The sequence below is a fragment of the Hippoglossus hippoglossus genome, chromosome 16, assembly GCF_009819705.1.
Source record: "Hippoglossus hippoglossus isolate fHipHip1 chromosome 16, fHipHip1.pri, whole genome shotgun sequence".
NCBI classification, from domain to species: domain Eukaryota; kingdom Metazoa; phylum Chordata; class Actinopteri; order Pleuronectiformes; family Pleuronectidae; genus Hippoglossus; species Hippoglossus hippoglossus.
This window is the reverse complement of record NC_047166.1, coordinates 24,095,152-24,121,659: the sequence shown is the minus strand read 5'-3', so window position 1 is coordinate 24,121,659 and position 26,508 is coordinate 24,095,152. Positions and strand designations below refer to the sequence as shown.

Below are 26,508 nucleotides of genomic sequence, written 5' to 3'. Positions count from 1 at the left end.
CCAAGCCATTCGGACAAAACCAATGTTGCTGTCAAAACTTTGAATAATCCATAACAAGAGTCATAAGGAGATGACATATCAGTGTTTGTAAAGTCATGTTGAACCAGTTAACAGTGAGCATTATAACTCAATAATCTTAATCCACTTGGCGGCCCAAAGGCTCACACCTGGGGCAGGGTGGGGCTACCAGCCCACGTGGACTCTACTGCAAACGACAGAACCAATTAGACTAGCAGGATGGTATGGACATAGCCATGACTACACCCACTCCTGAGATATAAATAATTGGCTAAAGATACTCTGATGCATTAGCCGGGAATCGAACCCGGACCTCCCGCGTGGCAGGCGAGAATTCTACCACTGAACCACCAATGCTTGTCTATACCTTCTGTACGATCTTCTTTTTTCGAGAACGCACTCTTAAGGGACCCGTATGCCCTGCCAGGACAATTTATCTGATGTTGCAACCACTTCAAAGACCCCTTCGAAGTTTTGGAATGAGAATAAATCTTCCTGAATCTGAAATCTTGAATCTCAGAAAGTTGATCACTTGTCCAGGTTGTGGCAGCTATGGGTGTGCAGAGGCTTCTGTCTGCATTCCTGTCAATCTCTATTTTCTGCACATAGCAAAGAAGCACTACATGGTTTGGCCTGCAAGTCGTCCAAATTGCAGCTGCTCTGATTTTTCCCCAGAAATGCAAAACTACTCTTTCATTTCTACAGCGGGAACCAGAAATGCACGAGCCTTCATTCCTCTTCAGTGTCTCCACAGTTTCCCGTCCTTTCCAACTGCCGCCTCTATGGAATGCACAGTGTAAATGACTTGTTGCAAAGTCGCTCAAAACCTCATGTAAAAAGGCACATGCCCCGTGTGAGGGTTGAACTCACGACCTTCAGATTATGAGACTGACGCGCTGCCTACTGCGCCAACGAGGCCAAATCAACAGAGAAAATATGTGAGAAAAAAATCGATATTTAAAAGTATCAGAAATATGAAGGACTATTTGTCAGTCAAATAACCAATACGCATCCAAGGTCTGAAATTTCGGGATACATGTGTGTATTCTAGAACATTGCTGTCCCGTACTGTGTCCAAATGGTCCAAATGTTATGTACCAAGCCATTCGGACAAAACCAATGTTGCTGTCAAAACTTTGAATAATCCATAACAAGAGTCATAAGGAGATGACATATCAGTGTTTGTAAAGTCATTTTGAACCAGTTAACAGTGAGCATTATAACTCAATAATCTTAATCCACTTGGCGGCCCAAAGGCTCACACCTGGGGCAGGGTGGGGCTACCAGCCCACGTGGACTCTACTGCAAACGACAGAACCAATTAGACTAGCAGGATGGTATGGACATAGCCATGACTACACCCACTCCTGAGATATAAATAATTGGCTAAAGATACTCTGATGCATTAGCCGGGAATCGAACCCGGGACTCCCGCGTGGCAGGCGAGAATTCTACCACTGAACCACCAATGCTTGTCTATACCTTCTGTACGATCTTCTTTTTTCGAGAACGCACTCTTAAGGGACCCGTATGCCCTGCCAGGACAATTTATCTGATGTTGCAACCACTTCAAAGACCCCTTCGAAGTTTTGGAATGAGAATAAATCTTCCTGAATCTGAAATCTTGAATCTCAGAAAGTTGATCACTTGTCCAGGTTGTGGCAGCTATGGGTGTGCAGAGGCTTCTGTCTGCATTCCTGTCAATCTCTATTTTCTGCACATAGCAAAGAAGCACTACATGGTTTGGCCTGCAAGTCGTCCAAATTGCAGCTGCTCTGATTTTTCCCCAGAAATGCAAAACTACTCTTTCATTTCTACAGCGGGAACCAGAAATGCACGAGCCTTCATTCCTCTTCAGTGTCTCCACAGTTTCCCGTCCTTTCCAACTGCCGCCTCTATGGAATGCACAGTGTAAATGACTTGTTGCAAAGTCGCTCAAAACCTCATGTAAAAAGGCACATGCCCCGTGTGAGGGTTGAACTCACGACCTTCAGATTATGAGACTGACGCGCTGCCTACTGCGCCAACAAGGCCAAATCAACAGAGAAAATATGTGAGAAAAAAATCGATATTTAAAAGTATCAGAAATATGAAGGACTATTTGTCAGTCAAAAAACCAATCGCATCCAAGGTCTGAAATTTCGGGATACATGTGTGTATTCTAGAACATTGCTGTCCCGTACTGTGTCCAAATGGTCCAAATGTTATGTACCAAGCCATTCGGACAAAACCAATGTTGCTGTCAAAACTTTGAATAATCCATAACAAGAGTCATAAAGAGATGACATATCAGTGTTTGTAAAGTCATGTTGAACCAGTTAACAGTGAGCATTATAACTCAATAATCTTAATCCACTTGGCGGCCCAAAGGCTCACACCTGGGGCAGGGTGGGGCTACCAGCCCACGTGGACTCTACTGCAAACGACAGAACCAATTAGACTAGCAGGATGGTATGGACATAGCCATGACTACACCCACTCCTGAGATATAAATAATTGGCTAAAGATACTCTGATGCATTAGCCGGGAATCGAACCCGGACCTCCCGCGTGGCAGGCGAGAATTCTACCACTGAACCACCAATGCTTGTCTATACCTTCTGTACGATCTTCTTTTTTCGAGAACGCACTCTTAAGGGACCCGTATGCCCTGCCAGGACAATTTATCTGATGTTGCAACCACTTCAAAGACCCCTTCGAAGTTTTGGAATGAGAATAAATCTTCCTGAATCTGAAATCTTGAATCTCAGAAAGTTGATCACTTGTCCAGGTTGTGGCAGCTATGGGTGTGCAGAGGCTTCTGTCTGCATTCCTGTCAATCTCTATTTTCTGCACATAGCAAAGAAGCACTACATGGTTTGGCCTGCAAGTCGTCCAAATTGCAGCTGCTCTGATTTTTCCCCAGAAATGCAAAACTACTCTTTCATTTCTACAGCGGGAACCAGAAATGCACGAGCCTTCATTCCTCTTCAGTGTCTCCACAGTTTCCCGTCCTTTCCAACTGCCGCCTCTATGGAATGCACAGTGTAAATGACTTGTTGCAAAGTCGCTCAAAACCTCATGTAAAAAGGCACATGCCCCGTGTGAGGGTTGAACTCACGACCTTCAGATTATGAGACTGACGCGCTGCCTACTGCGCCAACGAGGCCAAATCAACAGAGAAAATATGTGAGAAAAAAATCGATATTTAAAAGTATCAGAAATATGAAGGACTATTTGTCAGTCAAAAAACCAATACGCATCCAAGGTCTGAAATTTCGGGATACATGTGTGTATTCTAGAACATTGCTGTCCCGTACTGTGTCCAAATGGTCCAAATGTTATGTACCAAGCCATTCGGACAAAATCAATGTTCCTGTCAAAACTTTGAATAATCCATAACAAGAGTCATAAGGAGATGACATATCAGTGTTTGTAAAGTCATGTTGAACCAGTTAACAGTGAGCATTATAACTCAATAATCTTAATCCACTTGGCGGCCCAAAGGCTCACACCTGGGGCAGGGTGGGGCTACCAGCCCACGTGGACTCTACTGCAAACGACAGAACCAATTAGACTAGCAGGATGGTATGGACATAGCCATGACTACACCCACTCCTGAGATATAAATAATTGGCTAAAGATACTCTGATGCATTAGCCGGGAATCGAACCCGGGCCTCCCGCGTGGCAGGCGAGAATTCTACCACTGAACCACCAATGCTTGTCTATACCTTCTGTACGATCTTCTTTTTTCGAGAACGCACTCTTAAGGGACCCGTATGCCCTGCCAGGACAATTTATCTGATGTTGCAACCACTTCAAAGACCCCTTCGAAGTTTTGGAATGAGAATAAATCTTCCTGAATCTGAAATCTTGAATCTCAGAAAGTTGATCACTTGTCCAGGTTGTGGCAGCTATGGGTGTGCAGAGGCTTCTGTCTGCATTCCTGTCAATCTCTATTTTCTGCACATAGCAAAGAAGCACTACATGGTTTGGCCTGCAAGTCGTCCAAATTGCAGCTGCTCTGATTTTTCCCCAGAAATGCAAAACTACTCTTTCATTTCTACAGCGGGAACCAGAAATGCACGAGCCTTCATTCCTCTTCAGTGTCTCCACAGTTTCCCGTCCTTTCCAACTGCCGCCTCTATGGAATGCACAGTGTAAATGACTTGTTGCAAAGTCGCTCAAAACCTCATGTAAAAAGGCACATGCCCCGTGTGAGGGTTGAACTCACGACCTTCAGATTATGAGACTGACGCGCTGCCTACTGCGCCAACGAAGGCCAAATCAACAGAGAAAATATGTGAGAAAAAAATCGATATTTAAAAGTATCAGAAATATGAAGGACTATTTGTCAGTCAAAAAACCAATCGCATCCAAGGTCTGAAATTTCGGGATACATGTGTGTATTCTAGAACATTGCTGTCCCGTACTGTGTCCAAATGGTCCAAATGTTATGTACCAAGCCATTCGGACAAAACCAATGTTGCTGTCAAAACTTTGAATAATCCATAACAAGAGTCATAAGGAGATGACATATCAGTGTTTGTAAAGTCATGTTGAACCAGTTAACAGTGAGCATTATAACTCAATAATCTTAATCCACTTGGCGGCCCAAAGGCTCACACCTGGGGCAGGGTGGGGCTACCAGCCCACGTGGACTCTACTGCAAACGACAGAACCAATTAGACTAGCAGGATGGTATGGACATAGCCATGACTACACCCACTCCTGAGATATAAATAATTGGCTAAAGATACTCTGATGCATTAGCCGGGAATCGAACCCGGACCTCCCGCGTGGCAGGCGAGAATTCTACCACTGAACCACCAATGCTTGTCTATACCTTCTGTACGATCTTCTTTTTTCGAGAACGCACTCTTAAGGGACCCGTATGCCCTGCCAGGACAATTTATCTGATGTTGCAACCACTTCAAAGACCCCTTCGAAGTTTTGGAATGAGAATAAATCTTCCTGAATCTGAAATCTTGAATCTCAGAAAGTTGATCACTTGTCCAGGTTGTGGCAGCTATGGGTGTGCAGAGGCTTCTGTCTGCATTCCTGTCAATCTCTATTTTCTGCACATAGCAAAGAAGCACTACATGGTTTGGCCTGCAAGTCGTCCAAATTGCAGCTGCTCTGATTTTTCCCCAGAAATGCAAAACTACTCTTTCATTTCTACAGCGGGAACCAGAAATGCACGAGCCTTCATTCCTCTTCAGTGTCTCCACAGTTTCCCGTCCTTTCCAACTGCCGCCTCTATGGAATGCACAGTGTAAATGACTTGTTGCAAAGTCGCTCAAAACCTCATGTAAAAAGGCACATGCCCCGTGTGAGGGTTGAACTCACGACCTTCAGATTATGAGACTGACGCGCTGCCTACTGCGCCAACGAGGCCAAATCAACAGAGAAAATATGTGAGAAAAAAATCGATATTTAAAAGTATCAGAAATATGAAGGACTATTTGTCAGTCAAATAACCATACGCATCCAAGGTCTGAAATATCGGGATACATGTGTGTATTCTAGAACATTGCTGTCCCGTACTGTGTCCAAATGGTCCAAATGTTATGTACCAAGCCATTCGGACAAAACCAATGTTGCTGTCAAAACTTTGAATAATCCATAACAAGAGTCATAAGGAGATGACATACCATGTTTGTAAAGTCATTTTGAACCAGTTAACAGTGAGCATTATAACTCAATAATCTTAATCCACTTGGCGGGCCAAAGGCTCACACCTGGGGCAGGGTGGGGCTACCAGCCCACGTGGACTCTACTGCAAACGACAGAACCAATTAGACTAGCAGGATGGTATGTCTAATTGAAAAAACGTCAATGATCGGAATATCTTTAATTCATTATCTAGGGCAGCATGGCTCCATCTGATTGGCCAATTATATTGACCAATCAGAATGCGTGGCGCATGGAAAACCACTTTTGCGATATGTATGCATATGTGTGCATGTTAATATAGCAATGGCGAAAGATTTTCGATACATCGTGCAGCCCTAATGGGCACTACAGTATTTTAATTTAATATATTTTAAGTCGAACCCACATACACCAGCTATTTTCCACACCAGGTAAAATATATAAACAACAAATGGAACACAGCTGTTATCGGACATAATTTAGACTGTTTTAGAAAAATATGTGTGACCTGTTTAAGCAATGGACGTGAAAAAAATTGTTTTTTAGGTGTTTTAATGGAGTTTTTGGACAAAAGGAAAATTATGGAATATTATCAGGCTTAACCTGGCATGGTATTTGCAGCAGCCGACTTTTATTGATTGAGATCTTCTTCTCTCACACTTTGGACTCTTGTGTGCTCTATTGACCGACACAGTGTCAGATAACTGTCACTGAATAGCATATCAGGATGCCTTTAGTGCCTGCCACACTCAAAACATATCTGACAGGTCTCCAGTTTCAAATGCAACCCTTTAACACATCAAAAAATGCAACTGATATAAAAACCCCTGTGTGTGAGTACAACTGAGCTACAGAGCATGAATCCACCGCAGGACTCTCAACCATATATGTAAGCCTGCACGTCACACACACACAACATCCACCTCGTCTTTTTCATAGATGGATTTTGACTAACATACCACTAGGGACATGCCAAGGTGGTTTCCTAGGCAACAAGCTCTCGTATTTGCAATGGCATTAATGATTCCCTAAGGTTCTTCTGAAATCATCGTCACAGGTGCAAAACTCCCACGGTAGCAGGCTTATAGGGGTCATCGAGACAGAGCCACATGTATATGAGTCATACCAGGCTTTACGCTGCTGAAAGAATTAACACTACATCCACCACTGCATTCATAAACAGTACCTGTCCTTCATATAACCTCTATGATGAATATTTATGTTATTTTCTGTCCTGAAAATCTTCTATTTATTATCCTATTTCATCAGATCAGTGTTGAATAGGAGAGGACACATGATACAAGAGGACCGGTGTGCTCAGTGAGCGTTTTATCTTTAAGAGTGCAGCGTGATGCACGCCATGCTGCACGAGTGTTGCCTTGTTGAGCTACACATGAATGGACCATGAAAGCGCAGCATTTATTTATAGCTCCTCTCAGCCTCAAGCAACACACAGGGAGAGAGAAAAAATTACCCAGAATGCACTGTATACCCGCGTAGCATCACACCAATGTGGTGTGGCAGCCAAACAAAGAGGAGACCAATGGGATGCAGGAAAACAGAGGCTGAAATCGACATATGAGAAAACTGGTGCACACAGATAGCAGCGTCACTGTCTTCATATAGACACTTTGACAAAGTGACATTTCACTCAGTTGGTGGAGTGGTGCTTCTCTGCTATGGTGCAAGAATACAAAAACACATGTAAATACACAAACGTAGTTTATATGAGAGTAAACATGTGTACATGAGGAATAAATCTTATAGCATAGGGCTATAGCGCTTGTTCTGCCTGGCTTCACTGCTACTACTGTTAGATTGATGTTAGCACAGAGAGAGAGATGCTTTCTGGGTAAAGCTATGATAGTGAAACAGCAAATCAAATGGATACTTTAGGTTTTTTTTCTGTAGCTAACATTTTGTCTGTTCAGTGCTCACATCACTGCTGTAAATGCCTAGCTGTTAAAGCAACACTGAAGACATTTACAGGAACAGCTGTCTCATTAACCCTCTACAGGTAGATTAACTGTGATGTTCTCTCATTCAGTGACCGAGCAGCAAATATACTGTTCATTGGTCTGTGGACGATCCTCCTGCATCATTCAACAAACCAATTCAAGGCAGAATTTTCTCATGGTAAACAGAATTGCTTTATTCTGCTGTGTTCACTGTTCAATCTTTTCTTAATAACTCTAATCGTTCCACCCTCTTGTCCACAGACTGACTACCAGTGCTCTCTCACATGCTCATATCAGAGCCTTTATATCTTCTTTCTGGACATCATTAGTCAAACATCGAATTACCAATCTACAAGTTTCCAATTGGTCCTTTTAAAAAAAAAAATGTTTTTATTGCAAAGTCAGGTCCTGAGGCAGGAAACCCAAGTCCCCTTGCATTATTGATATACAGCCAGGTGTATACACCAATGTTTGACCTCCTAAAACTGCTGCTCCTTACTGTACCTTCATACCAGGACAAAGCCCTGTCAACCTGCATCCTATTCTGGGTAAAGCAAGCCTCTGCCTTTACATTCTGTCCAATTGAGCTGACAAAAAACTCCAGTGATAAAGCTGCACAGTAAATTGACGTTTTTATCCAAAGACTAAGAGGCTCAAGGGCATCACGACCTCCAGAGAACATCAGAAAGTGGAGAGAGAGCCATGGAGAGAAGTGGGTGGTATCAAAATAGGAGAAGCAAATCAATTTGAATCAGCTGCTCAAATTTTGAAGAGATAGTGGTCTGTCAGCAGATGTATGGGGGTTCCTGGTTCCAGGTCATTAATTTGAATGCACACTGTGAGTAGGACAATCCACCTCCCACACAGTGTGACATTAGAGAGGCATTCTGGGGCTTTCAAGGATACAGGCTGTGAGATCAGCACCGCAGTGCATGCTCAGCCCTCTGAACCAAGCTCCTTTTACATTCCTCTGTTGACTGCAACTCACCATAGAGCGGGCACTATACTGAATCACTTTAACGTAGAGAACAAGAAAGAAGAGCAGAGTAGCGGCAATAGTGTTCAAATTGAAAATCAGGATGAAGAAAAGAAGAAATATGGGAGGACTAGTAGAAGTTTGTCTTTCTTTCATGCATATATCTACTTATACAATAATCAACCACAAGCTTTATACTGACTTTTAGATTTTTCTGAGTAAAGCTCAGATTCTATTTACAGTTTTTGAGTATGCAGTGATTCTATGAAAGACACAGATACAGGAATAATTCTTAAATATATAATATTTACTGTTACTAATATAGTAATTATTAGACTCCAGCACCAACTTACTTATCATTAGGCTCTGCTTTTTAAAGTGAGAAGATTTTTCTATTGGTGACTATGTTTCATGCCCCTCCCTGGTGAATTTTGGAGTGCCACAGGGTTCAAATTTGGGATCAATTTTATACTCACTGTATGTGCTTCATACACAGCCTCACCATTATGCGGTTGATTCACAAGTAACACCTATAAAAAACACCACTAGTCAGTGGCTATTGACAGCCATTAAAAATAGGATATCTGCAAATGAATTATGTGTGTATCCAGGTTGGGATATGCCTGTGTTCAATGCATATGTGACATATTAATATTATTATCTTTAAGCATCGAATTTTGATCCTTATATAAATTATGCTATAGAGATTGGGAAAATGTCGCACTGCTATCTGTTAAAACACTAAAATATATACCTAATACCCTGATATTAACTATGAACAGCTCAGCAGCTGCAGCCAGCAGTTGCAGTGAAGATATCCACACTGACAGTGTTGGGTCAGGAAGTGGAGGCGCTACATTTTTTGTATTTCATGTCAGTTTCACTGACATTGTTCAGACACGCCACACCGCTGCTGCTCCTGTGAAAACAATATTTTGCCTTCAATACTTTTCCTTGTTTCTAGTGAAGACAGGTTGTCTAAATACTGTTCAAGCGTTCCTTCCACAGACTAACGTCTTCCAGCCTCAGCAGAATGTGTTACTGCTGCTGGGAGACGTTAAATCCTTTGTGCACATTTGGCTGGTTAATACCTGTTGGAAAAATATAATCTCACAGCAAGCAGGTGACAAACGAGCTGCGTACCTGAATATTTCTAACTTAGAAAGTTGCATCTGCATCTCTAAAGCTCAACAAATAACACTTTATAACGTATCTGTTTAATGATGTAAAGAAATGAAATGTAAAACCTGCAAATACAGTGGTTTCACAGTTTCCACTCAGCTTAGCTGACTGCCTCTTAGTTGTAGCTTCATAATTAATCTAATTAAATTTTTATTGATGACACAACAACAACAACAGACTGGAAACAGGGGAAATTTGTCAAAATTGTCAATGTACCTGAAGAGCAAATTTTGCAGCTGTAGTAATATATATGTATTAATATATAACAGGTACATGTTGCTACTCAAAATGAAATGGCTTTGGTTGGGATTACAGCCCCCACACCTCACCCTCTTCTCCCCTCTCCCTATTTCAAGAAAACCGTCTGCCTCTCACATGTGGCAACATAGTGATGGTGACTCATGTTGTGGTAACAGCACCATAGCAGCCAAAGAGGACTCAGCACGCTGCTTATGCTTCTCCCCGCTTACCCTCCTGCCTTAAACCCCCCTCACCAAATACACACACTGCAGGTTATATATTCTCTAGGAAGAGCTAAATCGCTTTCTCTGTGTTGAAAAACCTGTTAATTGGAGTGACTAGATTTAGAGCAGCAGCAGCAGCACTGGTGATAATTATTGCAGAAAACGCAGACAAACTCTCAGGCGTGACGCTAAATCAGAAATAGTCTAAATCATGCGCATTGCGTTTAAATGATGTAAAGACCGTAAAGACTAGAGGAAAAAAGTAAGGGGAAAGTGAGGGAGGAAAAATTGTGTCACACGTTTTTGGAAGCAGAACCTTCGAGCTATACATTTGTTTTAACGATCTTCACTGCAGGAGGATTAAGAGATGAGGGCAACCAGAGTAGACAAAGATGGAGACTATTAGGAGCAGCAGGAGCAGACGGGCCTGCTTTTGGAAACAGAGCCAGCTTCATTTGGCAGACATTCAAACCCTGTTCCCTGGTTCTCTAGTTGTCTTCCTCTGGGCAGCAGATAACCTGCATGTTGTCTGATCTATGCTCCAGAACTTTGGATTCACACTGAGAAGTGCTCAGTTGTTATACTGAGCAAACTATAAAAACGCTGCCATTGAGTATTTCCCATAAGCCACTGAACAAGCAAGGTGCCACGATATAGAATTGCATACTGTTCCATCAGTACATTATGTTGTGTTGTTCAGCGATCACGGTATAATTCTCATATTTCTAACAGTACTGTCTGACGCTCATCCCACACATCACTACATCATAGGATTTACAAGTGTCTGTGAAAATGGCTTGCGGGTGTCATTCCTCACTCCATCTCGCAGGCCTGAGTCATGTGCCTGCACATGTGCTTGATGGTCACACTACTCTACCAAGATAAAATATATTCAAAAGCTCCAATTTAAAAGTGACCTATGCACTTACTTTAAACATAAATAAATCTTTAATTGTCCTGCAATAGACACAATCGCTATTGCAACAAGACAAATGCAAGCACTGCTAAAATTAAGATACATTTTATTATTTGTATCGAGTTGCAAAAAGCGATAGTTTCAGATCATTGCTGTATATGAAGACTGATGTATTAAACATGCAAAACAAACAAAAGTTATGTTTACATTGTTGCTGAATGCATTTCCTTCTTCATAAAACATTTACAAAGCAGATTTTTAATATTTTAAATCCTACACAATTCTTTGTTCTGTGTGATGCAAACAAAAGAGGGACCCAGAGATAAGACCATCACTCCAATGGTCCAAGACTCCACAGAGCACCTTTACGCCCAGATCAGACACAACACTTTTTTTTTGCAGGTTGCAAACATGAGGTTCACCATGCTAACTGCTTTGTTGAAGCCTATACAATAAAAAAAAGAGGAGCATAGTGCGTAGCTTTTTTCTTAGCCTGAGGTGTTCAGTGCACAGTGCACATGAGCAGCGTGCAAAAGGTTTACTGCCAATAGAAAACACCTGGAGAAAAGATGTCTCTCACTTATTACGTTTATATTGACACCAATATTTTTTATATCAACCCGATTAAGACAATAGTTTGAATAAGAAACTGCCATGTAAACAGCATTCTGATAACCTTAAACCAAATAACATCATAAAGCAATAAGCAATAATCAAATTAAGACATGGAGTATTCAGAATCATTTTATGCAGAAGTGTACATCATAATTGCTTTATAACATCCTACTGGAGCACATTTTACGACATCGACAAACGGGAGTTACCAACCGCTTGACGACACATGCCCTGGAGTGTAAAAAAAGATGGAAAAATAAAAAAAAGAGTTGTAGCTTTTGTAAAATTAGAAAGAAAACACCAAAATGGTATACATGTACATTAAACTATTTCAGGTTGGGGTTTTAAAACTGATGGAATTACAAACATAATGGCATAGTGGGAGTAATGACATGAATTCTAATCAGACTATGCTCTGTAACATGTACACGGGAATATGAATGGAATTCTATTAGCAACTCATGTAAAAACCATCTTAGAAATAATGTATCATTCTGAATAAGGTGAATATTGGTGTCCATGTAAACAGAGTCACTGTAAAAACTGTGTCCTGTCTGATCAGGACTCAGATCTGCTGCACAAAAGGCTTCTACTTTATGTCACAAAACATATATTGTCTTAGCAATGGTCTTTGTTGATTATCAATTATCCTAATGCCTAGAACCACTTAAGCCCATTCGGGCGGCTGACTCACAGCTGCACCTCCTCCTCTGCACCTCCCTGCTCCAAAAAAAGACACTCAATTGGATCATCACAAAAATCCTGTATTGGGATGTTGCCAACGGCATGTGGCATGTGTGACTGTTTTTGTGCATGCATGCACATGCACACACGTCGAGCACTGTAATCAGGATCCCTCTCTAAGACACTCGGGCAATGAGGAGTTCTGAGTAAACTGTGCTTCTGCTACCGACCAGTATCTCAGTTATCTGTCAGGCAAATGTGTCTCTGGAGACACAACTCTACTATTACTACTACTAGTGGCATTATTTAGTTAGTCTTAACTTGTCTGTAAATCTCTTCAGTAAAAGCAAATAAGAACTTAAGGCCAATTCATGCTTCTGCGTCAAAGCTACGCCGTAAGTACGCACGTAGCCTCCGGACGGGGCTGAACATTCATAGTTGTGCGTAGGTGTGTGTGAGTCGCGCTGCAATTACACCGCCGAAACGCTAGGGGCGGGTTTCTATGCTGGTGTTGAGTTTCTTCCGGTTTCTGGTCCGCTTATTTACAACTTCTCTGGCGTCTTTGTTTACTTCAGAACAATGGCTAGTGGATTTTGTTGGAGTTGCAGCTGATAGATGTTGAGGAGCTGTTACTTTTTCTTAAACAACAGTAATGGAGAAAAGTAAGACGTCGTTCGTTCCTTCTACTCAATTCAAAAATCGATTTAGGAAGCTTTTGATCCACAAAAAGGCTGAAGCACCTGAATCGGACCAAAAACTGTCGGATTTCTGATCTTCTCAGGTTTTCTCCGTCTCTCTGTCTCAGACTGAGCAGCTTACTGTCCTGCTGCTGAACTAGATCAGCTGAGTGACAGACCGATACACATTTGGCTGTCTGTGGAACAATCTATAAGAGATCATTTTTTGATAATTTTTTGATCTCTTATAGATCAAATAAGAACCCAGTCATTTGCTATCAAAAGCAGAACAACCTTTTCCTACTCGTCACATCTGGATAGGGTGACGTCAGCTTAGTTCATGTTTTATGCATGATATTGCTTTAACATTGATGATCAGATCAAACAACTTTCTTATTTAATAAATTCAACCGATGGAGCTTGCTTGGACACTGACAAAACAAAGCATGATAAGGGATATTTTTTTCATCTTAATTGTTCTGTCCACTGTCAAGTTTCAGTCAAACTGATAATCAGCTCTGTAGATTAAAGCCAGAAAACATGAAAACTTCATATATAACAAGAATCTAAGATGGCAAACAATATTACCTCTCTAGTATTTTAATATAATTAAACTGAATCCATGTTACTGTGTGGTTGGTTCCGTTTCTGTGCAAACAGCAGAAATGTTTGTGACAGACTGCATTAGCATGATGGGAGGATCTTTGAAGTGGAATCAGAGGCTAATTATGAGGATGAGTGATTGAGTCAGTGAACTCATTTGTAATACAAGCTTGTATGCATTACATTGTTTATAGAAATTGATTCTGTACAACAATAAATCTCAGAAAAAATATTTTTAGATTAAGTATGATGATTGTGATTTCTAATGTTGTATAATTAGATATAATAATAATGTGTGTGTAATAAGGGTCTTTAATGTTGCTCAGGGAAATGTGAATACCAACAGGTTTATTTGACATGCAAATGCACCGAAGCTGCAAATGTTTTAGTATCCCGGAGCAGCAGACTGGGAAAATGTCAGTTTGGAATGAAAATGAATATAATGTCAGAGTTAAACGACCCCAAGAAGTGCAGGAAATTATGGATCGACTGTAGCTATTAACCTACGATCAGTCACGTTAACTTATGATGAAAACATGGTTTCACTTTGTTGGTAAAATCAAAAACCTTTGTTGAACAGTGTCCAGGATAATAGGAGAGGGAATCTACCCTTATGCATTGTTGCTTTAAGAAGATCTTCGTGTTTATTATGCTGAGATGTTGAGAATTTATATTAGCTACCATCTATCATTGAGCAACTGGTCTTACCAGACCAAGTAAGGTTGTAGCAGCAAAGTAAATCTTTACGGTCATGAATTTCAAAAGTCCGTAACAGAGGACATTTGTGTTATTCCTCCTTTGAAAATGTCACATTGTCACTAAAAGTAATGAGATTTGTGATGTGATGTGACGTTCTTTTAAAAATAAAATGTATTTAGATTACTGAATACAGGTAAAAGAAGGCTAAATCTGAGACTCAAAACATTGTTCATCATGTTTGTATTTAATAATAATTTTAATAATTGCTCGATCTGTTATTTCAATATTTTTTTCTCTTTCTGTGGGTGAAGAGGAAACGATATGTGGCAGAGAAGTGCTCCAGCATCGACCTGCAAAGTGCTGACAGACACTTTGGCGAGTGGGTAAATGTTCCACTTTGTTGTGATTGGATTGAATGCAGCTCATCATTCTGTTTTATTTTTTTAGTCTGGACACAAACTCAAACTGGGTCTGAGTTTGCCAACTTGGACTTGATGCCCTTTCCTCAGACAGAAATGTTTATGATGACGATGGCTCATGTCACGTGACGGCAACAGTACATTTGTGGTGCAGCTGAGTCAGCGCACAGTTGTCAATAATAGAATTAGACACAGTTTGTCAAAACATAGTTTTTATGGGAAGTCCCCCCTTCCTTAATGTCTTAGCGTTCTTCACCTCCCCCCATTTCCACTGGTCTCCTTAGTGAAAGGTGGCTGTCACTTTTTTAGTTGTCATCCAAATCCAATAAATGGATACCCCTTCTCCTGCTCACCTTCCCAAACATCACTTTTCCTCTGTCCACGGTCATACAATTTATGGGTTTACGTATCTTTTTTCATCTTTGAATCATTCTGTGTGTAGATGTTCACTGGGTATAATGACTAAAATATGAAAAAGCATCGAAATGCTCTGTGCAAGCTGCATATCTGTGGTTTGTGTTTGCATTAAACCGTTTCCAAATACTTTATAGGCTTTTCCCACGTTTCTTTTTTAGCATTTCAAATAAAACTGGCACCCTGCCTCCATCTTTTCACTCCCTTATTTGTACAAATCAATATGCCAACAAATCAGCAAACTGCACCAAGAAACAAGACTCGGTCAAAACCTGTTCTAGAAGGCAAAGGGTTTATGTGCAAGATTGATGACGCAGATAAAAGCTGTGTAGTGTAACAACTGTTAACAACTAGTTTCAATGGAAAGTCACAAAATGTCGCTAGATTATGTAAAACGCGAACAATGATATACATAATGCAACAATGCCGTATTGAACTCCTCCTTGTGTTTAAATGTTTTTTTCTGTTTCTGCTGTCAGACAATAGAACAAGTATTAAACTGTGATAAATTACTGATTGAAACACCCTTTAAAGCTACATGGTAACCTGCACTCACTTCAGAGCTCATGCTGTTCTTATAACACATGTGCTTTATTCATGTATGAAACTGGAACTGAATGAGAGGTGAGGTGTGCCTGATCTTGTGTTCACGGGACAATTCTTAATGGTGACTCCCACAGGAATAGCTAGATTTTTCGCTATCTTTCCTTGAAAAAAGTCGCTGGCTGGGACTGAAAAGTCAGTGACTCAAGCAACAAAGGCTAGAAGATGGCAACACTGTCTGTAAACGCTCCTCTGATGATCCAATAGAAACTGTTGTACCAATTCATTTTGAAAGAGCCACAGCCAATGGGGAAACCCCAACACTCCCATGGTCTATCAATGGTGTTACTTCATCAGGCATTCAGTCCAGTCAGCATTTATACTGTCCAGCTATAGACTGTGTATGAACATGACTTCTACCCAAACTACACCTGGCTGCAGTGTAGGTCATACGTTAATAAATGTTTCTCATAAATGATTTCCATCATTTTAACAGTTCTTACCACCCTGATGTATGTCCAAGTGCAAATTTTTCAGGTAATGCTTTAATAATGTCATGATTGTCAGCTGATACTGACTCGGGATTGGTCGAGCACATGTATCAACGGGACCTCCCTACTGCGGCTCCATCCCCAAACACGATTCACTAATGCACAGACTCTGGCTCCAGGTGCTCAAGATGGCAGCGTTTGTATCCGGGTAAGTTAAGTATCCCTTTGAGGGGTCTGTGGCTTCACTCATCTAACCAGCACAATGGGTGAAGAAGCCTTTCTGTAATTAGGTGGTTCAACTTAGGTTTAAAGTTTAAAGCAACACTGGTCACGGCATATGTCACAAACCAACAACCAGAGCCAGAGCTAGCTACAAGAGCTAAAGCTAGCTTTAAGAGACAACTAGCTCTCCATTCTCAGTGTGGTCATCACAGCAGAGCCACAGAGGAACCGAAGAGGACATTGTCGGAGGAAGAGGGAAAACGAAAGTGAGAGAGTGAGAAAACAAACAAGTGTGAATATCGGAGCAACAAGAGGCCAAAGGCTGCAGGACAGATGCCGAGCTGGGGTTGCTGTTATTGGACAAGAAAGTCATACGTTTTCCTTGTTTGCTTTGTCGTGTGCTGTTTTGTTTGCTTGAAGTTGGGCTGTGGAATTGAAATTGTCGATTGGCTAGTTTAATAGAGGTTTAGCAAAATAAGTTAGCCAAACATTTGGATGTGATTTGTTACACGTCAGGGAAGTCAGGCTCAGACCACGACTCATATTTACCAAAGGGAGCCCGAGTATGGTGGGGAGCTAGTCTTGCATTGTGTTGCTTTAGTGGATGACTCACACACGTGTGTGGGTGTGTGAGATAGATTGTGGGGATCTTTTTTAGCCTAGACCTAAAGGAGTGAGGACATCTTGAGAAAGTGAGGACATTAAGGTTGGTCCCCACTTTCAATGGGCTGTTTGAGGGTTAAGGCTTAGTTTAGGGTTATAATTAGGTTAAAGGTTGGGTTTAGGGTTAGACATTAAGTTGTGATGGTTAAGGTTAGGGTAAAGGGGTAGGGAATGGATTATGCCAATGGGTGTCCAAAGACTCCTCATTAAGATATAAGTACAAGGTTGTGTGTGTGTGTGTGTGTGTGTGTGTGTGTGTGTGTGTGTGTGTGTGTGTGTGTGGTGTGTGTGTGGGGGGGGGGGTGGGGGGGGGGGGGGGGGGCATAATTGATCATGAGGAGGATGGATGGAGGGTTACAGTACAGATAGATAGATAGATAGATAGATAGATGGAGGGTGTTGTCTCTTCCACTCACATTCCAGGTGCTTCTTCTTTGGAGCGGTCTGCTCATGTGTGGTGGATTTACACACCGCTCGGGACACCTCGGATCCCGTCAGGCTGTACTGCGCCGCGGCGATGCGGTCTGTCAACGTCTGACCCGACATCTTCTCTCCAAGCAGGTCCAATAGTATCAAGCGTCCGATATGGTGCTGCACACACACACGCGCACACACGCGCACACACACGCACACACACACACAGAAATGAATAATCCCAGCACACTAACACAGCAGGGAAAATTAACACGTCTAATTTAACGTCAGATTCTCACTCAGTTATGCCGGATATCATCTGCCTGTGTTTCTGGATCAATCCTGAACTGACTTTGTTCCTGAAGGCCAGTATCCTCTGAGAAATATCAGCCTAAAGCAGCAAATACAATTAATCCAACTGCGGAAATCCTCTCCCAGGTTCCCTCTTTCTTTTCCTTTTGTGGCTCAGCCTCCGGATGATGCTCTCTGCCTCCTCCTCCTCCTCCCTGTCCTCCGTCCTCCAGTCTCCGGGATAATCCTCAGCAGCAGTCCGCCTGTCCCTGTGTATCAGCGGGGGGAACCTCAGGCCCTGGCTAGCATCATCACCATCTTCATCACCAGCCCTCCTTCAATTTCTTCCTCCTCCTCCTCCTCAGCTGGACGCTTCCCTCTGTACCGTCACTGTTTTCACAGGATTAACAGCCACTTTTTTTATTTAATAATTCATTTATTCACATCACTGACAGCGCCCCGCCCACTTTCTACAGCCTCTGTGTCAGGTGACGCGGCGGTGACCAACCAGAGGTGCGGCCTCTGTCATCGCGAGAGCTGCGAGGGGGCGAGAGGACGTGAGGGGTTAAGGACGCTCCTCTGCAGCCAAGCTTGATGCTCGTCATGCCGCTGCCATGATATGAAGGTCATGTGGAGACTGCTTCACATGACACAGTTTCCTCTTCAGCAACAGACAGACATATTAATGATGAAATAAACAGCCAATCAGGAGGAGTCTGTCTCTGTCCATGGTGCTGATTTGATCTGTGTTTCTGATTGGACTGCTGATTCATATCAGTCATTGGTCTGTTGTTCATTCTGATCATTAAAAGCTGATTGTGATAATGATATAGTGATAATGCATAAGTAAGAATAATAGATTAACATGGTATCTAAAGGCATGTAGAAATACAGTATTCTTATAGGGGAAGTACATCTTTACATCCAATCAAGTAAAATCTGTGATGTGTAGTTGAGTATTTGTAAGATTAACATCTGAATACTTCTGGATCAGTTCAGACCAGAACCCTATAGGTTTATAGGGTAGTTGTTGCTGTTTTTAAGGGAATTAAAGGTTCAGTGTGTAGAATTTAGTGGCATCTAGTGGTGAAGTTGCATGTTGCAGATGAATACCCCTCACCTCATCCTCCATTTCCAAACATGAAAGAGAACCTGTGGTAGTCTTCGGTTGTCCTAAAAACTCGAAAGATGTTTTGTTTGTCCAGTTTGGACAACTGTAAAAAACATGGCAGCCTCCGTAGAGAGGACCCACTCCCGAAGTAAATACAAAGTATTGACATATAATGGGCCCATTCTCGGGTAAAGAAAACAATTGGTACAATTTAGATGAAACACACTAGTGAAAACATCACTAGGAATACTTTATACTCAACTTCTGCCGATTGTTCCTTTTCAGCTAAATCTTACACAGAACATTTAATGTTTTTTATTTTTTATTTTTTCAAGTTGCAAAACTATTAAAAAAAGGACAGCAGGGATCATCACCAACTTTCCACTTTGGGGTTATCTACTTCTTCAAAATGTAGTATCTTCTTGTATTTTGTAGGGGGGGCAGCAAGGTGGTGCAGTTGTTACAGCAAGAACGTTACCGGTTCGAATCCCAGTTCAGCTGAGGTCTTTCAGTGTGGAGTTTGCATGATCGTGTTTGCGTGTTTTTCTCCAGGAACCCACAAAGACCCAAAGACGTGCAGATTGGGGTTATGTTAATTGGAGACTCTCAACTGACCATGAGTGTGAGTGTGAATGGTTGTTTATCTGTGTATGTTCAGGACCTGTCCTGGCTGTACCCCATCTCTCACCCAATGTCAGCTGGGATTGGCTCCAGCTCCTGCCACGCCCCTCAAAAGGATAAGCTGTGTTCATAATAGATGGATCTTAAGTAAATCTTGTGCATCCTGAGCAAATGAGTTTCTCAAGATGGTAGAGGCAGATTGGGTCGTCAACAAAAATCAGAATGTCGGTGGTTGCTCCATTCTGCACGCAAGGGTCCCTGAGCAAGACACTGAATCCTTATGAATGACATGTGGTAGAGAAAGTGCTGTGTATAGAAGCACTTAATGAGAGTGTATGTGAACAGGTGAATGTGACTTGTAGTAATGTCATTGAGTGACTGTTGTAACTAGTGGGTGCCATGTATAATCATCCCATTTAATATTTACCATAACCTAAAGCCCAGTTTGTGGTAATAAGCTTGCACATCTGCTCATTTGCACACATGCACGTCTCTCTATAGTTGTGAGGAATATCGCTAACCTTAACAATCACAACTAAATACCTTAGCCTAACCCTAACCCAAAACCCTAAAACCAAGTCTTAAGCCTGAAACAGCCCTTTGAATTTTTGAGGACCAGCCAAAATGTCCTCACACTGATGGTATTGAACCAAAATTGTCCCTCATAACTATAGATGGACATGCACACACTCACAGACTTCTAAGTAATTTTGTGTCATATAATTAATCTCAATTGTACTGAAGAAACAGTTACAGAGCAAAAAAGCATTTCAAATATTATGGGGAGAACGACACAGCCCAAGTAACCCTCCTATTATAAATCTTTATTTATTAAGTCACATCGATATGGAATGGCACAGCATCTTCACTTTGCCCCCAAATGACTTGAATGTAATGTTAAAAGTCAGTCAACAAAAGCTGCTCCATATATACAAATAATTAAAATGAAAGACAATAGCTTTTGAAAAGTAAAATAATCATTATAAATAGAAAAAAATGTACAAACTATGTTTTCTCCACTTGTATTCCCTTATTTTGTAGTATACAGGTTGAGGTTTTTCACGAGTGTTGATCAGTTATGAGTTAATCCCCATGTTACTCTGTCCTCTGCCGTGTCCTCACGTCTTGATGAGTCCCTCGAGAAAGTCTTTTTCCACCATCTCCTCGATGTTCTGCCGCGCTCGACTCCAGAACACTTTCTGGCTCTCCAGCTTGTGGCCCTCCTTGTGGCCCTGGAAGGAGGAGTTTGCGGGGTTGTGGGTGAAGGCGGGACCTGAGCGGCTGCTGGCCTTGCTGTTGAACACTTGGCTGAGCAGGTTGAAGAACGGCAGCAGCTGCTCCATGCTGCGGATCACGTACAGGGTCAGCATTAGGTGACCCGGCTCCCAGGACAGGGTTCGCGTGGAGCAGTCCTCCTCTGGGTTTTTCTGAGGAAAGAATGAATCAGATAAGAAATGACTGAGGAAGAAAAATGTATGTGCCGTTCTGCAGGTGAAAAATACATTGTCGAGAATAAAGTCGTAATATTATGAGATTAGAGTCACAGTTTTAGGCTTTGTGTCATTTTACAGAGACTATCAGAAGATCAACTTGTTGCCTGCGTTTAAAATAGGAATGTGGAGCATCTTGTTAAGTAATACTTACTTAGTAGATGTTTCACAAATAACCAAATACTTCATCTTTTCATAAGTATCATCAGCTGCATATTACCACAAGTTTTGGGAGGAAATGTGTGGTAGTGGTCAACTGGGCTCCAAAATAAAAACAAAAAAAACTTGAAATCCTTTAAAGAGCATTTCCCTGAACACTCTTTTGAAGAGAGAGTCATTTGTTTCCATCCCTTAATAACCTTGTGTAGACAGAGGGAGGATGAGATACCTTTGCCCGTTTCCTCAGCAGCTTGGCCAGTCGGACCACGTAGGGCTTAAACTCCCTCTGATGAGTCCCCTGACGTCTCACTTCCAATCCTGAATCGTCTGAGGCCTCCGGGATAAAGGCCCAGCGGTACCTGTGACGAGACAGATCTCACTCAGATATGACCTTATTATGATCTATTCAACGAACTACCAAGGCATTTAAGGAGCGACAAATTCACATGCCCATTCAAATACCCTCCACATACCGAGAATGGGCTTTTTCTACAAATTATCCCGTTTTTTTTCATCCATATCAAATAATGACATGAACACATACACAATCTCCACTTTTGACAAATTATGCCTGTTACTGATTCTCTGACCCGGCCCTATCACATGCAAAGCCTTTAACGACCCATGTTTGTTTGTTGGTACTGACATCTGGAACTGAGGCAGACTCTCAGGAGGAAGAGCCAAGGCCAGGTCCAGGAGCTTGCAGGCAGACAGATAGAGGTTGAGCCAGCGCTGGCTGTTGTAGGAGGTGGAGAAGCCGTTTCCACCAGAGTACGTGGTCTCCAACCCAGCCACTGACGGACCTGATGTCCTAGAGATGGACAGGAGAGGATAAATCATTAGAGGAGCACAGATAGTAGTGATTTGGATATTTATTTGCAGCTAGTTTGCAGTGTCAGCAGATACCTTGATATGTCTTCATCCGCTGTCAGCTCCTGCTCCATCAGTAGAAACACCTGAACCTACAGAAAAACAGTTATGTGTATGTGAGTTGATTTATGTGCGAGTAGGTCAATAAGTGTAGGAGACAGCAAGAATGAAACACATGATGGTACAGTGTGTGACATGTAGCGCTCACCAGTTCAGTGATCATGGTGGGCCACAGGGAGGTGAGGTGTTGAGGTGAAATGCGCAGCAGCAGCACTCTGAAGAACAGGAACACCTGAGCATGGAGGATGGGCACCTGAGGAAGACGCAGGCTCTCCACCAGGCGCTCTGAATGCGCACACAAACACACACACACAAACAAACATTGACACACTCGCTCAATGAAAGTGGTAAAACATGAAGGTTAAAAAGCACCTAAAAGCTTTGTCTCTCAGTATAGACTGTCAACACGTGAATGTATCCTTTAATGGACTCAACACAGTCCATCATGGCTCTGCTCAGACCTGGTATTTACATCTGTCCTGAGAGATCCAATCACAGGTGGACAACACTAGGTTTGTCTGTTCACACTTAGTAATAAAATGTGTCTCCTGTCACCACTTGTGATCAGATCTCACTTGCCCACTCTAAATACAAATTAACAGGTGCGTCATTTCTGTTCACAAAGAACACATGTTGTTTTTAGCCAGTCTGAGTTTACATATGTGTCCGTCATCTATGTGTTTATGTTTCAAGCAAGAGAGAGAGAGAGAGAGAGAGAGCAGGTAGCAGGTCAGAGAATGTCAGCGGAGTAGGTGGCCCAGTACACATTTCCTCTCACACATCTGGAGCTGAGGGAGGCTACGGAGTTAGAATGGGTCGTCCACTAACCAGAGGGTTGGTGGTTCAATCCCCAACATAAAGGTGTGCGTGGGTGAATGGCAGAACTGTAAAGCACTTTGAGTGGTCATCAGGACTAGAAAACGAATGCAAACCATTTACACAGTGTACACATGCATCTCAGACCAAATTGGAATGGAATCTAAGTGATCTGATCTCAAGATGCATTTAGGAAGCATTTGAGTGCGTTCAGACTGGATGGATGTTAATACCAGGTCTATAATGGGTCTCTGCTTAACTTTGATTCTGCTTGTTGTGGGAAATGTTCTCCTAAAGCAGAGCTGATAACTGCTGCTCCATATCTCTGTGTTTTGTTGTTCACCTTGTATGTCTGGCAGGTATTTCTGGTACTGGTCCACTTCGCTGCTGTAGATGGTGAAGGCGAGGCGTTTGAGCAGCATGGCCCTCTGCTCCAGCTCTGCGTCTCTGTTGGTGAACAGACTCAGAGAGCTGCTCTGGGCCACAGCAACGCGGGCTGGAGAGGGAAACACACACTCTATTAATCTGTGTGCCAGTCTTTAACCTCTTAATGGGCTATTAACTGTGTCACATAAACATATATTTGTATCATCTGAATGGACAACAGATTTATTTGGATCTGAAATGCAAGCGCTTGTCTCCGGAAAATATGATTTGCTAAATGCACTTACACTTATTTCTAAATTAAACACTAGTGAAGAATCCTAAGGCTTACTCATGAGGTCTCTGAATGTGGTTTTGTCGTGAGTCATCAGGTGGTCAATGATGGCTCTCCAGCTGAAACACAAGAAAAATGATGATGCATTCATATTCTATAAATACACATGGAAAAAGACACAGCCAGCTTTTATGTCATTAACACATGCCATTACAAAGTTACATTCATAAGAAACTTGGGCGAAATGTTTTTACACTTACACATCATGTACATGTACAATCTATGTCCCTTAAACTGAAAAGGAACACAGACTTGCTTCTTCCTTTGTGCACATATTTTCAAAATACATATTTTATAAATATCTGAGCTTCTTGTGTGACAATGCTTTATAGTTGCATTCATGGGTGAAAAGGTTTTCTATGATATTTGATGTGGTGATAAGTCAACTAGTTAAAGTAAGTGATATGGCTGCCTTATACTGTAGAACCTTAGTGAATTATTTTCTTTACCAAAAACATTCTGATACATTTTGAAGGGTTGAATAGATATAATTTGTTTCCAAGTTGCAAAAATATGGCCCCACTATTTTGAAAAAACACCTCCTGAACTGTGGTCCCTCCATCGTGTTCTGGGTCTACCCAGAGGGGGGAGATGTGAAGGGGTAGCGGTTCTACACTGAGCACCCTCGACATGTCTGAACTCCTCAAGGCAGAGCCCTGCCAAACTCATTCTGGCTGCTTGTGTGAACGACCTCATTCTTTTTGTCACAACAGGTGTTCCAGGTTGCTGCTCCTGTGGTCGACCAGCCAGCTCACAGAATAAACTTGTTTTGAATGGAATTGTATTGAATTGAACTACCCAGAGCTCATGACTATAGGTAAGGGCTGGAACGTAGATCCACTGGTAAGTCGAAAGCTTTATCTTGCGACTCAGCTCCTTCTTCATAATTAATAATAAACTAGACTAACACATGTGCACACACACACTAGCACGCGCACGCACAGTCCAGTTCCCTCTCCTACTCACTGACTGACGCAGGATGAGTCCATCTGGAAGAAGGTGTGGTCCATGAAAAGGTCAAAGGCCTCCTTCTTCCAAGCACGTCGGGTGTATTGGTACCCACTTAGGCTGCTTAACAGTTGGATGCAGGCCCGGTAGCTGGGGGCGTTGTGAGCACTGCCAGGAGAAACAGGAAACATTACGCTTTCATATTCAAAACATGCATGTGATCAGCTCCAACTCATTTTCACACTAAATCCTCCTTAGCAGCTTGATAAGATTATATTTTCTCTTTTCTTGACATTATCTTTATTAAGTGAAATAATAAATCTAAGTTAAAGTCAGAGGATATCTTGATTGTAGCAAAGCTTATCCTCACCTGTGGTTGCGGAGGTAGGGCACTACATAGTGCATGATATTAACCAGCAGCGGGATCACTCTCTCCTTCTCGTCACTGTAGAACACCATGTCCAACAGATGAGCCAGCACCTAGCAAACATATTCAGCAATTCTTATGTCGGTCTTCCCACATATGCTTTAAGTAACCATGGCGACACTGACTGATGTCGTTACAGAATATTATTAGAAAGAAGGCATTAATCACCATATTACTGCACCACCAAAATACATGAGAAATTGCACAGAAACATTTGGATGTATTACCACAAATAAGCCCATTAATCAATAAAGCTGCAAACAGCAGTGAAGCACGTTCCTCCAGCCAGAGTGGAGGAACGTGGTGAGTTATTTCCATTGTTCAGCTCAGCTTGTTCACAGCACAAACACTAAACACACTGATTCATAGGTTTACTTATAATGATTTTCCCAGAAGAGGGGAGGTGGTCGTACATCAAGTGTAAGGAGTTTAAATGGAGTGTGCTGTGTGTCGTTGGGTGAGCCTGGAGCAACAGGCCTAAATGCTGCTGCTTAATGTGAGTGAGAGCGTCTTGCCACACAATCGAGATGAACAATGGAAACAAGTGGCACAACTGCTGATTGATGTCCTGAGAAACAACAGCAGCAAAGGACGGGTTGAGCTGAATCGCAGAGATGTGAGTGTTTTACCTCAGCCAACAGCGTGAGGGCATGAACGCTGTACACTGATGGAGTGAAGCTGGAGGCCTCCATCACTGTGAGCATTAAATCTACAAAAACACACAGACCCAACATTAACAGCAGCAACACAGCAGAGAAGTATTAATACAGCCATGCTGAAACATGCAGACCTGCTGCAGTGTGTAAACACATCCCACATTCCTTTTGTGATGCTTCACTGCATCCTATTTCTACACTTGATTTAGCTGGATTACATTAATCCCTGACATCTCTGGTATAAACATGAAAATGACCCCTCCCTTACCAAAATAGTCTGCCCTAAACACAAATACAAAAACTAGCTTTCTACAACTAGCATCTAATCTAAAAAACTGATCGAATATCTGAGCAGAGACCCTGCTGACAACTCAACCACTGTGAAAGAATCTCAGCCTGTTAGTGTGTCTGTGAGGAATCAGACAGAAACATGTATTTCTGCACAGTGCACACACATTTATATGTAGAAAGAATGTTAATTGCTAAACTAGATTATTATTTAAGGGGCATTTAAACTTGAATTTCATGATTGAGTTATATCTGATTACACTATTAAAGCTTGCAGATCCCAAGCTTGCAGAACCCATCCCCCCCCTCTTTCTTAACTGGCTTCCACAACGTTTTAGAATTGTTTTTAAAGTTCTTTTCATTTCTTGCAAGGCACTTAATGATCAGACTCCGTATATAGTGGATATTTTATCCCGATACAACCCTGCTCCACTTTGAGATCCTCTGGCTAGGGAGCTTT

General features: G+C 42.0%; 2 protein-coding genes and 9 non-coding genes across 43 annotated transcripts in view; all 11 read right to left on the bottom strand.

The window, feature by feature from the left end:
• Positions 1-18,317, bottom strand: part of snap91a (synaptosome associated protein 91a) — an 85,845-nt gene extending 67,528 nt beyond the window's left edge. For all 30 annotated transcript variants that reach the window (XR_004616592.1, XM_034612098.1, XM_034612103.1 and 27 more), the window contains exons 1-2: positions 17,893-18,317; positions 17,596-17,770 (exon numbers count right to left, since the gene is read on the bottom strand). Coding sequence is in view for 29 of the 30 variants with exons in the window: in XM_034612098.1 (XP_034467989.1) it covers positions 17,596-17,725 (130 nt within the window). In the remaining variant the exon portion in view is untranslated. The remainder of the gene's footprint in view (positions 1-17,595; positions 17,771-17,892) is intronic.
• On the bottom strand, positions 305-375 carry trnag-gcc. Its single transcript has one exon. It is a non-coding gene; the product is annotated as a tRNA-Gly (tRNA).
• Positions 864-936, bottom strand: trnam-cau. The gene has a single exon. It is a non-coding gene; the product is annotated as a tRNA-Met (tRNA).
• trnag-gcc lies at positions 1,420-1,490 on the bottom strand. Its single transcript has one exon. It is a non-coding gene; the product is annotated as a tRNA-Gly (tRNA).
• Positions 1,979-2,051, bottom strand: trnam-cau. Its single transcript has one exon. It is a non-coding gene; the product is annotated as a tRNA-Met (tRNA).
• Positions 2,534-2,604, bottom strand: trnag-gcc. The gene has a single exon. It is a non-coding gene; the product is annotated as a tRNA-Gly (tRNA).
• On the bottom strand, positions 3,093-3,165 carry trnam-cau. Its single transcript has one exon. It is a non-coding gene; the product is annotated as a tRNA-Met (tRNA).
• On the bottom strand, positions 3,649-3,719 carry trnag-gcc. Its single transcript has one exon. It is a non-coding gene; the product is annotated as a tRNA-Gly (tRNA).
• On the bottom strand, positions 4,764-4,834 carry trnag-gcc. The gene has a single exon. It is a non-coding gene; the product is annotated as a tRNA-Gly (tRNA).
• Positions 5,323-5,395, bottom strand: trnam-cau. Its single transcript has one exon. It is a non-coding gene; the product is annotated as a tRNA-Met (tRNA).
• Positions 18,318-20,414: 2,097 nt separating the features above from the next.
• The window catches only part of dop1a (DOP1 leucine zipper like protein A), a 31,235-nt gene continuing 25,141 nt past the window's right edge, over positions 20,415-26,508 (bottom strand). For 3 of the 4 annotated variants that reach the window (XM_034612095.1, XM_034612097.1, XM_034612096.1), the window contains 10 exons: positions 25,734-25,813; positions 25,048-25,157; positions 24,696-24,845; positions 23,727-23,788; positions 23,355-23,507; positions 22,344-22,480; positions 22,172-22,227; positions 21,912-22,076; positions 21,495-21,624; positions 20,415-21,043 (listed from right to left, as the gene is read on the bottom strand). In XM_034612095.1, the coding sequence (XP_034467986.1) occupies positions 20,735-21,043; positions 21,495-21,624; positions 21,912-22,076; positions 22,172-22,227; positions 22,344-22,480; positions 23,355-23,507; positions 23,727-23,788; positions 24,696-24,845; positions 25,048-25,157; positions 25,734-25,813 (1,352 nt within the window). In that variant the 3' untranslated portion in view covers positions 20,415-20,734. Of the gene's footprint in view, positions 21,044-21,494; positions 21,625-21,911; positions 22,077-22,171; positions 22,228-22,343; positions 22,481-23,354; positions 23,508-23,726; positions 23,789-24,695; positions 24,846-25,047; positions 25,158-25,733; positions 25,814-26,508 lie in introns of those variants that run through there. The other variant, XR_004616590.1, reaches the window with a different exon arrangement.